We start from the raw sequence: 12,427 nt of genomic DNA, 5'->3' as shown, positions 1-12,427 counted from the left end.
ATTTGATGAAGAATGCAAATTTAAGTCAGAGGTTATCTTAGAGAGATTGACATAAGTAAGAGCCATTTTCCTTCAGTTCTGTTAATTTATTTAATATGGTTTTACACATGCATGCATAGCATCCCTGAAGTATTGTATTTTCTCAGTGGCACATAAAATTTTCAGGCTAGCTACTATTTCCCTTTCTTTGCCCCTAGAATTAAATACATCTTGGATGAGTTTGAGAATCTGGAGGAAAAACAGGGGTGCTTTGTTTAGACGTGACTTTTCCTGAAGCTGTGTATTCCCTAAAGGAATTTAAAGAAATAATTTACTTAAGGAAATGGTTTTGGTAGGCTATGGCTAAATTATACAAATGCTTAGTCTAATTTCACAGTCTTTGTATTTTGAGCTACTAAAGAACAGTGCAATGGCATGCAGCTCAAAAACAAATGGATTTGATATAAGAGAAGCTTTTATAAAAAAAAAATCCATCAGAATAAGTGACATTTTGTTTCAGAAAGTATCTGGAAAGATGCTTTTTCATCTTCTTTAAAAATGCCTTGTTTCAGAAATTAGCATTCTGAATTTGAAAAGAATAAATGGGATTTAAACACAGGATATTAACAAAATTCAATAATTTGATCCATCTGAGCAGATTTTACGATCTTGCTAATGCTCCAGCTTGGAACACATTTCAGATTATGGATTTTCCCATGGGAAAAAAAGTAAAAGCTAGTTTATTTTCTGGGCAAATTCAAAATCTTGATAAAACTGACTTTTAATTAATGCTGGGCAGATCCAGCACAGAGGCTCTCAGGGCTCTGTGGGCACCAGCCCTTTCACAGCCCTACCTGGGCTCCCCAGCCCTGCAGCCACCCAGCTCCTGAGGGACTGAAATGAGATTACCACAAATGACAAATAGCCAAAAAATTGGTTTACAGCATCAGGATTGTATTATAATATAAAATCCTACTCACAGAGTCCTGATCTTTGGCATGTGGTTGAAGCTGGTAACAGGAATGCGGGTGATGTTGTTGTTGTTGAGGGTACTGTTAGGAGAGAAAAAAAAGAGAGAAAAAATAGCCTGGTCAATAATTTGCATCTCTTCACCAACGCACCATTTACAGAAACAACCTGTTAAAATTCTTGGCAAGCAGCAAGGCACACTCCCTGATAGCTGTGACAATTTGTGACATACCATGAAAGATGCTGCTCAGGGAAAGCAACCAACAGCAGCATCAGGATGGCTGCAGTCACTGTTTGCCATGTCTGGGTATCGGGGGGTACAGAAAATGAGATTTTATCAACCACTGGAACAGATCCAGACCTGTCTGTCCAGCTGCCACTTTGAAAACCTGGCGCAGCCTGAGTGTGTGGCATTCACATTCTCTGAAAAAATCCTGGGAAGCTGAGAAGCCTCAGAGAAAAGGAAAACAATTCTTAGCTCATTTGCTTCTCCTGTGTTGTGCTCATGTGGAATGTGCTTGGAGATTGTTTACCCACAGGTGATTGTTCCATTGGATTCTGCTGTGAGTTGTTTTCACTCTTTGGCCAATCAGGGCCAAGCTGTGTTGGGACTCTGCAAAGAGTCACAAGTTTTCATTATTATCTTTTTAGCCTTCTGTAAGTATCCTTTCTGTATTCTTTAGTATAGTCAGTATAGTATTTTTTAATATAATATAGTGCCTTAAAGTAATAAATTTGCCTTCTGAGAACATGGAGTCAGATTCATCATCCCTGCCTTCATTGGGGCATTTCCCAGCAAATACAATGTGAGTGGGGGGACATCACACTTGGGCACAGCATTTAAGGGCAGTTTGAAGGATTTGGAAATACTTTGACCAAAAGAGAGCTGTTGGCTCTGCCAGGCTTGTTAGCACAGCCTGCTGCCATGGGCAGACAGCCCCCATTGCTCCTCAGAAACACAAGGATGGATGGGCTCCCAATCCTCCCCTTCCTCAGGGAAAAATAGATGGGGAGTGGAGCAGCCAGTAATAAAGCATGTCCTGACCCAGGCACAGAAGGATTGCTGCTGCTCTGTCAAAGCTGAGCCTAAAGAGAAAATCTGGGCTGCTGGAGGGACCCCCTTAGAGCTTCTCAGGAAGAATGAACTGAGATTACCATCAGCTGAGTGTGCTGCTCCCATTTGTGTAGCTCCTAATTATATCAATGACTCTCCAGCAAATTAGAAGCTATAAAGTTTATCAGGATAGCACAGGAAATGGAAAGCACTTCAACGGGGCATAATTGCCATGCTGCAAGAGCACCAGATCTGCAAATACAGTTTGTCATGAGAATGGACAGGGCTGGTGTCACTCAGTGTCCCAGCGTGGCCAGTCCTGCCCCTGCCTGTTTGAAACATGCAGCAGGGCAGGAAGCAGCCTCTACTTTCTACACAGGGCACAGAATGCCACAGGGCCACTCTGGCAGCAGACAGTGCTTTTGTGTGCTTATGTATGTACTGAAGAATACCTCAATACATGCCTGCTGAAGCAGGAACAGCACCTCATCCTTCCCTGAACTACTCAGCTATTCCAATGTCATCTATTTGTGTAGGACATTTAATCAAAAGCTCTAGAAAAGTCTTCCAGGAGTTAACTCTCTTTCTTGGTCATCTGCCAACTCAAAAACCATTTTTACAATTCTGCCTAGAAATCCCTTGGCAGAGCCATCATCTAAAACATCAGCAGATTACAGCTAATTAGATTTTACCCTATGAAGGCTGGGTTTTGGGTACACAGGAAGACACACACACACACTTTGGCAAGGCCAGGAGGTTGCAGGGTACCCTGGCCCTGCACAGGCACTCTCAGGAGCAGGGTGGGAGCAGCTCTGACACTGGCAGCTTGTTTTGCTGCTGCTGCTGTGCTGCATGCTGGCAGGACAGCACCCAAGCAGTCTCCAGAGCTGCTATTCCAGCAGAGTGCTGCACCAGATGGATGCACTGGCAATCTGGAGCCAGCTTGGGGGCTGACATTGCCATGACAGCAATCTGCACCAACACAGCAAAGTTACCCTTCCTTTCCAAATCTGTGAGCAGAGTTATGTCAGTAAAAGCAGAGTTTTGGAAATCTGAGGTCCGCTGCCAGAGATCTGTATCAGTCAAGTCACACACGTTCACACACCAGGCTGATAAGAGCTGTCTTAGCACATGATAACTTAGAGTATCACATGTAGCATTCATTCCAGATCCTCTGGAAAACTCAGAGATATTAAAAATTGGACGAGGAACACACAGCCAAGTATTGGGTGTACAAACCACTGGGTTTGTGGATTCAGGTTCTCAATGCCCAAGGACTCAAAGGCAGCCTACTAAAAATGTAAAGGGCAAGATGAAGAGGGAAACACTGTCAGCTCCAGCAGGAGAGCTGGGAGTCAGCATTGGAGCTGCCAGCTGTGCCAGCTGTGCCTGCAGGGCTGTGCTGTGCTGTGGCACCCTGAGCACAGGGCTAGGGCTGCAAGCCCTGCCTCAGTCCCTGCTGAGGTCACAGGGACAACTCACACCCCACTGGGGCAAAATGAACCCCTCTGTCACACAGTGCGAGTGCTCCATTACCTTATTTACCCAGTGATGGAACCAAAGTCTTTTGTGGTCAATGAGCCAAAAACAAGCCTGAACAACAATTTCAGAAAGGGAACAAACCCGCTGAGAGTGCATGAATAAACACATCAACACACCCACCCTTCAGAATCTGTATGTGTTTGCTCTTTACATGTTGGGAAGTTCAAACAGGGCTCAGAAATGGAATTTATAATTGCATCACCATTTTTTTTCTCTGTAAGCATAAAAATATAATTCTGAGACAACCCTGTGCTTTTGCTGCTTGTTACTTTAAAATGAGTAATGCAGTGGGATGGAAGATTTTAGGTATGCAGTGATAAATAAAAGCCACATGTGGAGTCAGCTCACAAAGATTAAATCACAGAGGTAGCTGATGTCTGAATCAGTCTCATATGGCACTACAGGAGTCAATGGGGGCCATAGGAATTCAAGAGGGATTTTTCTGTTGATTTCTAAAGGATGTGGATTGGATTCAGGCAGAGCAGGCTGCGACAGTGAGCTTCCTTCTGCACAGAGAGCACATCCCTGTCCCTCACTGCAATCCATCTGCATGCAGAAAGGTCACCTGTTATGACTTGATGATTCAAAAATATTTTACTGGTTCTTAAAATATTTATATTCAACAGACTAAGCATTATTCCAATCACACAGCATTTCTGCTCACAAGATACCAAATGAGAGTGGCTCAGGTTTTGCAAGGGTTTCAAATACTTGCTTATTTTCAAATAAGCAAAGGTTCCCCATAGTTCATTGACAAATATACAACCCTCCTTCTAAGAATCCTAAATCAGCACTGAATTAATATTCTCTTTACACACAAATTTCAGGGATAACTCTAGCAGACAGCTACTGCACAGATAACTTAGTAGAATACTATTTCATTGATATTTAAATGTTAACCATAATGAAGGCAATAAAACATCTATGATAACAGCAATTATTTCAGAAGAGAGGAGGCCAAACACTGCAAAGGGCACTAATTGCCAGTGAACTGCCTGCACCAGAGCCCAGCTGGAGCTGCAGGGATTGAACCCTCTCAGCTCCCAGGCAGTGGAACCTTGGCATGGCAACGTGTTCAGGTAGAGATGTGCTCTAGAGACATCCTGCAAGGTTTTCCATCAAGCACATCATTCCCAGAAATGATTTTTTAAGAGATGTGCCCTGGCAGGGGTGAACACACAACACAAGCAGGGATTTAACCCTGCTGCTGTGGCTGCACAGCTCTCAGCTCCCAGCAGTGGGAACGTGTTCAGGTACAGATGTGCTCTAGAGACATCCTGCAAGGCTTTCTATCAAGCACATTCCTTCCCAGAAATGATTTTTTAAGAGATGTGCCCTGGCAGGGGTGAACACACAACACAAGCAGCATTTTTAGTATATGAAGGGAAAAAATAAATGATGCTCCAGTTGTTTGCTGGATGTTTCAAGGTCCCAGCCTCAGACTGATCCGCCCAAAATTCAAATCCATAGAAAGAGATCTGTAAATACCAGGAAGCTGTGAGAAATAGGAATTCCAGAATCTTCTGACTCCTCCAGCACCATAAGGGGACACATATCCTGCTGAGTGGTCCTCAGCCCCTTAAACCTTCCACCTCTTCCAGACCCTTGACAAAGCACTGTCCTCTCATTGAGAAGTCCTCTCCCTGTAAACTATTCACACCCAAAGTGCTGACTCAGGAAACTGGGGTTACAGACAATGTTATTTATGCCAGCCAACTTCCCACCTTGGGCTGTGATCCTTGTCACATCCTGCAGGGTAAGCAGAAGCAGACTGCAGCAGCCCTAAGGATCCTCCAAGGACTGCTTGGGAGATGCAGGAGGTGAGCTCAGCACTCTCTGGGGTGGCCCAGCCCCCAGCACTGAGAGCTGGCAGAGCCCCACTGACTCCAATTTACAGCCCCAGAGGAGCTGCTCTCCCAGCCCACCGCCCTGCCACTCGCCCAGACTGGCTGCAGGCGCTCGGGGAGCTGCCTCCCTCCCTCCCTCCCTCTGAAACAGAAAACTGATTTATAGCCCCCACTAATCAGAATTTTCCTAAAGGAAAGAGTGCTCAGTCTGCAATGCTGTCACGATTTGAAAACAATTACTTATCTCCTTCCTCAAACTTCTGGTGCAATTTTAATTCCATGCAGTTGCATTTTTTTCTCTACTGACTTGCTCCAAATTCATGAACACCACTGCAGCTCCCTGACACAGACACAATGTAAATACATTTAAATGTAAATACACTAGCCTGCAGAAATGACTGTGTTGTCTCTGGTTTTTTCAATAATATTTATGCATTATCCTTTACACCTTTCTCCACCCTGCATAGGACTGATTAGAGTCAGAAAAAAACAATACTCCTAGTTCTAGAAGAAATCACACAACTTTTATGGCAGAAGCCTTGAGAAAAAGGAAACTACTTAAATTTTCAACCCTGCTAATAGTACAAATATTTTATTTTAAATACTCAGAAACTCTAAGCACCCTTTCAGGTCCCTTGGATGAATTCAGAGAGCAGAAATCCCAGGCAGTCAGGTCAATATTCAATCTCATTTCTGTATATCACAGATCACACAGAGATTTTGCTTCCATTACTTAGAATTCAATTATTGTAATTAAGAGCATATAATAAACATCAGAATGCCTGTCAGCTTTTTCATCTGAAATCAGATACTTTCATGACAACATGTCCACATGCTCTAATCTGATTTAGTACCAAAAGGATCTCCTCTGACAGAAAAAGGTATACAACTGAACAGAAATATCTACTAAGATATTACTTACATAATATCTTAGTAAAGGTATTACAATATAATATCTTAGTAAAGTAAATATCTTTTTACACTTAGTAAAAAATGACTGTCCTAATGTTTTCCAGTCACACTTAAGCAGGACAATGTATAGGAGGGTTGTTTTTTTTTTTTTGTTTAACACACAACACTGATGACAATACCACCTGCTATTGTCCAGATTAAAAAAAAATTCTGGTATCCTAGTTGATCATTGACAAAAGGAAAAAAAAAAACAACGCAGATTTCCATTTTTCTAAGTTCAAGGCATTTTCAGAATGTGCATCAGTCCAGTGCAATAGCCACAGTGAGGCTTCCTTCTTGTTTCAACCTGAACTGATTCAAGTGAAGGGGCAGGGGAGAACCTGCTGGATGCTGAAGATGCCCTTTGCTACTTGTCAGTAACAGGGACTGGTTTCCTCCCCATTCCACATCTGCAGCTGATTAGCAAGACAGCTAATCAAACGGAGACATTTGAATTCAAACTCAATTCCAGTTGGGAAAACACTTTTCCCCAAGGCTTAATAAGCATCTCCCATGGTTACTAGAGAGTTTTGGTCCACACCAGCCTGCTTCTGTGTCACATTTGGCTGACCATGAGACACCACAGCTTTTGCAAAATTCTCAGTTAGAAAGAAATATTCAGACCCATTTACTGGCTCCTTGGGCAATTCCAGTGGTGTCTTAAAAGGGCTGGGTCCATCTCGTCTGTGAGACATCCCATAAATGAAGGAAGGGATCTGAAAGGGCACCATCTCATGTACTAGATTATTTCTGGGTTCGAGTGGATTTTATGTTTAAGCAGTGCAGACTTTTTACAGGTTTCTAACACAGGATGTGATATCAGGAATCCTACAAACTCCAGCCCTTCCTTGGCAGCACAGGCTTCCATGTGTCTGTGGGCTTCACTCTAAGTTAAACAACGATGTTCAGCTCCTTTTCCTAATCAAAACTCTCTCAACACTTTGTGAAAAGGTGGTGCTGGGTTACTCCCTCTATATAAACCTGGATTTTGAGAGTGAGGCACTGAAAGGGAGCAGCAGAGGCAAGGGGAGCAGGCTGGTGGGGCTGAGCTGTGCCAGGCCCTGCAGCACTGGGAGCACTAACAACCAACATTTCCTTCTGTCTCCTCCAATTACCCCCCTGCTCTGTCACTGGGCGCTCCTGGCTGGGTGTGTAATCCCCCTGTTGTGTGTCCACAACACCATGTAATTGGGCCTAATGCAAGATTATTATCCATGTGCATGCAATGGAGAGCTACAAATGGTGTGTCTGCAGCTGGGAGTGCTCCCAGGAGTGAATTACTGTCATACTCCCAGATTACTGCCATGGCTCCCAGCTCCCATCCCCAGTGCAACTATACATCCACTAAATGAGACCAGGAAATCCATTCAGACTTAACCAAGGCATCTCCAAGCATAATTAAGCCTCTCGTGCTAATAGTTTTTTTTGATAATGTTACATCTACTCAGAAGTGGGTGAAGTGAGGCAAAAAAAGAGGAAAAAAAAAAAAAAGAAAAGGCTGAACAGCTCTGCCTAAGTTGCCAATGGAGCTCAAATACAACACTACTCTGTCCCTGGCAGTGCCAGAAACATGATTTATCCAAGACCCCAAAGATTTGGGGGCTGTCTGTGTGTGTAGTGCTGGTAAATAAAAGTGAAGGAACCTTTTTTCCCAGTGCACATGTGGAGTGAAACAGTTGAGTCTGTGCAAGATTAGACATCACTATCAGTATTTATGCAGATAAAAGGAGAATCTCAGGGTCTGTCTGAAATGCAGAGATGAAACATGAATCTGGGAGCTGACCAGCAGCATAATTTAGCACTAACAGTGCCATTTCCTTAGACCTCTGTGTTAGCAGTTTCACATCACTTTTAAAGCTCCATTCAGCTACACAAAATGTCACTGCAAAGGATAAAGACACCCTCCGTTCCTTGTATGCACACAGGCAGGGGGTAAGCAAAGCAGTAACAGGTTTACATTTCAGAAAGAGGGATTTTCATTAGATATACGGAAAATGTTTCTTACAATAAGAACAGGAAAAATAGAGAAAAGAGCAGTTACAGAGTGTGCAGCCATTGGGAGGGAAGCCTGTAATAAAATAGTAAATGAATCCTTGTCAGGAATGGCATTGGATGGGCCTGGCCCAGGGACGGACAGGGGATGACAACTTCTGACCCTCTCCAGCCCTGATATAAGACCCAATAAAACTAACAGCAACAATTCCAAAAAGTGAATCTAAATCTATATTTAGTAAATCTAAATCTATATTTAGTAATAAACACAAGACTTGAGTTTCAAACACTGCCATAATTAATGTTTGTAATTAACTTACAGATTGCAGGGCAAAAGGAGCTGTATTTCCAATAGTTGTACAGAGCTATTTTTCACACAGGTCAGGAGGAATTTGTATTGAATTCAATATTTACTGTTTCTCATGGCCTCTGATGAAAAAGCAAAGTGGCTTTAGCCCTCCATCCCTCAGCAGTGAGCGCAGCCACCCTCAGTTTTCAAGGTTTGCTTGTCAGGCAATGCCCAAAACTCAACTGCATCTCCTGTGGGCTGTGGTGAGCCCCGAGTGCCTCTTGTACTCAATTCCTTGATCTCACCACAGACTGTTTAAGTTAAAGCCCACATCTACCATGTGGGCAGATAATGAAAGCAACTGATGCCGCACTGATTAATCTGTTCCTCAGCACTGTTAGGAAACATAATGATCTCACAAGGGGCCTCATTCACTGCCACAGAGCAGCAGAGCTCTGAGCTGACACCTCAAATTAGCAGCACAAGCAATAACAGCTGGGGGTTTGTCTCAATATTTGTACCCAACTCTAAAATGAGTTGGCACCAGAAAAGCGCTATTTTTAAACACAACGTTAGCCCAGGCAAATAATGGACTAAATAGCCTCCAGGTGACACCAAGAAGCCACTGAAATAAAAATAACTGGTTGCCAATTTGTGGTTTCTGTTCTGGTATTAGGCTTTTGACAATGTGTTCGCAAATATTCTCGTCACAGCAACGTGAGAGGCTCCAGCACTATTAACTTGGGAAGCTGGCATCAGAAATATGAACATCTCAGGGATACAGAGGGAAGAAAATCTTCATTTTAGAAATGTATGGAAAAAATAAAGTAAATAAGCTTAGCACAGAATTATACACAAAACTGCCGACAGTGTTTACTGCTGCAATTGCCTGGTTCTTCCCATTCTGTGGCTAATTTTAATTTGCATATAACTGTCAGATTTTAGCTATTTAAGTTTATTATAAAGGCCAGATGTTTAAGGAAGATTTTTTTTTTCCTCCTTGAAGGAGTGAGATTACTTTCAAAAACATCAGGCTTTAGGGAATTTGAGTTATTATAATAACAGATTCTACGTTTAACTTGCCTGTTTTGTCACCTGGCAAGAACCAGGATGCTCACAGTGATAACTTTAGGGTATATAAACTGAATTCCTGCAATTACTGCATTAATTCTCCCTGGAGTCTGGCTGTGCCTTGGCTGGAGTCTCTGGGATGGGCAAGCTCAGGAGCTGAGGTTAAGAACAGGGGACAGGGAAAAAAAGAGAACTTGCAGCAAGAAAATGTTGGGCAAGTTACCCAGATAAAGAGATTGGGAGTCAGCGGAAATGGACAAAAGGCCAAAAAAAACCAAGCATGAGCAAAATTAAGGATTTTGGTAACATATTGCCGAACCTTTCTGGTGTTACCTTTAGCCATGAATCTATAGGTAAATTATAGATAATTATAGATCATTTATAGATATTTTTAGATATTCACATACATATAATTATGCCTGAATTTACTTACTTACACCAACACCTAAATAAATAAAATATTCCAGAACAAGATAAAGCAGAGAACAGGATAAGGTAAAATAAAACATAATAAAGTTTATACAGAGAAAGTGGGTACAAATTTAATTGTGTACTTTGTTAGATGTTAAATCAAGAATGTCATTCACGTGGTCTGACATGAAATGTCTTATTGCTTCTCCTAGAGGAAGTTGCTCTTTCTGTGCACTGAAAGACATTGCTATTTTCCCACACAATCAAATCACCTCTATCAGCTGTACAAAATACATATACCAGTTGCATCTCCCAATTCTTTCTAACATCTATGCCTAGTGAGAGTTGAAAAAGCTTTTTAGAGAAGTTTCAATCAGCTTTTCAATCTCTTACATGGCACTTTAATTCTAGGCAGAAAATACAAATTCCATTCAGCCTGAATTAAAATATAAAAGCAGTGGTGCAAAGACAAGAGAATGCAGGCTGAAATTATTCTGCCACTGCTTTATTTTTGAATGAAGGATTCTCCAATGAGTTTTTCTTCTACACTCAAAAACTGCAAATGAAACATTGGCTTTCCTTTTTATTTTTGAATCAAGAAATTTTCTCAGGTCTTTGCCCAAAGGATACACAATTTTCAGTACACTGTATTGGGAATGCCTGCTGTGGCTCTAAGTCCCAATTACACCCACAATTTTGATTTGGACTAAGAGAAATAAAAGTATTTATGTGAACACTGAGTAAATCTTTTGCATCATTAGGGTGGTTTTGATGTTTCTCTATGGTACCAAATTTCAGGGCTGACATTATTGCCTAAAACCACTGGGAACAACTCCAATTGTCATTATACCCAGACCAATGTCTGCTAAGTCAGAGCAAATCCCATTGCTGATTTCAGCAGGGAGTGAATCTAGTCCCTGCAATCCATTTATTTAGGCACAGATTTTTGCAGGAGCCACCAAAATCAAAAATATAATTGCATTCCCTTTAAACTCCCCTAAATTTTGTTTTGTAGATTCATTTGAAAAGCTCTTGTTCAATGAATTAATACAATAATCTTACAATACAATTATTTCACTTTAATATCAATTCATTGTTAAGTAGAGTTGGTTTTGGGGTTTTGGGTTTTTTTTAGGCTATACAGAGATACCAAGCAGGGCTCTTGGTGTCCCCCAACTGCATGCATGTCAAGAACTCTGGTTTATGGATTCTGTGCTGCTCCTGACAAAAATCAATGGAAACAGGATTGAGTTCTCAATGCACACAGAGGTCTGAAAGCCTACCAGAGTGAATTTATGGAAAAGATGAAAAAGAATCAACAACATGAAGTGAAATTATACAAACCTTATATTTGTTGCATCAGCTCCTCAGCAAAATAAAGCAGTTTCTCAGGTCCCTGCCTAAAGAGTTCTTTCAGATTAGTCCTTTCTGAAGCTGAAACAGCTTTATAAACACAATCCAATTCAAACTAACACAGTTCAACTCCAAAATTTGAAAGGAGCAAGCAACTTTGATAATTTGTTCAGGCTGAAGGCTTTTAATGATGGAGATTTCCAAGGTAAAATGTTTCAGCATTCAGTCAGCCGAGCGTTACTATTTCCTTACAGGACTTCACCAAAAGACATTCTAAAGAAATTGATTAACATTGGATCAGAAAGGAACGGTATCATTCTTCAAAGCTGTGTTTTAATTTGTCCTGTCCTGAGTACACTGCAGGCTTATTGCTACAGCTTTATGGTAAAAAAATTCTATAATATTCTCTATTCTTACAGCCTTCCCCTACAATGAACATCACCTCCATGCTCCTCCGAGTAACACACACCAACAGAAAAGCCATTGTGAGCGGCAGGCAGAAACTAGTTGCCTTTTCTGAGGTAGGGAAAATGATAAAAATGCTGTTCTGCACCCACTGTGGGCGCTCTGCGGCCACGCTCAGTCTCCTTGGGATGGTGGCAGCCCATGAACACCTCAGTGCCGCAATGCGGCAGCGCCTGCAGGGCTGCAGGGCTCGTGCTGCCCTCTGGGAACAAAGAGGGACGAGCCACCAGCCCCACAGTGACACGGCACTGAGGCAGCTCAGCCAAACGTAAAAGGTTCTACCAACGCTTTGTAAGAGGAGGCAATGGGAATCCACAGAGCAGGGACTGCCAGAATCCCTGGGTGCAATTTTTCTCCCAACAGCAGAACCAGCGGGTCCTGCAGGCAAAATAATGCCCCTTATTGCTCTGGCCAGAGCCCACTGCGATCTCAGTGCCTCAGCTGCCCCTCAGCTCCCAAGGCCACTGGCATTCCCACTGGGAGAGAGCAGCAGGAAGAGATCTT

General features: G+C 42.3%; 1 protein-coding gene across 4 annotated transcripts in view; it reads right to left on the bottom strand.

Annotated features, from left to right (window-relative positions):
- SLIT3 (slit guidance ligand 3) overlaps nucleotides 1–12,427 on the bottom strand; it is a 491,085-nt gene that overhangs the window by 196,594 nt on the left and 282,064 nt on the right. For all 4 annotated transcript variants that reach the window (XM_063168563.1, XM_063168565.1, XM_063168564.1 and 1 more), the window contains one exon: nucleotides 960–1,031. In XM_063168563.1, coding sequence (XP_063024633.1) covers nucleotides 960–1,031 — 72 coding nt within the window. The remainder of the gene's footprint in view (nucleotides 1–959; nucleotides 1,032–12,427) is intronic.

Source organism: Melospiza melodia, chromosome 14, assembly GCF_035770615.1.
Source record: "Melospiza melodia melodia isolate bMelMel2 chromosome 14, bMelMel2.pri, whole genome shotgun sequence".
NCBI lineage: Eukaryota > Metazoa > Chordata > Aves > Passeriformes > Passerellidae > Melospiza > Melospiza melodia.
This window is presented reverse-complemented; position numbering and strand designations above follow the sequence as displayed.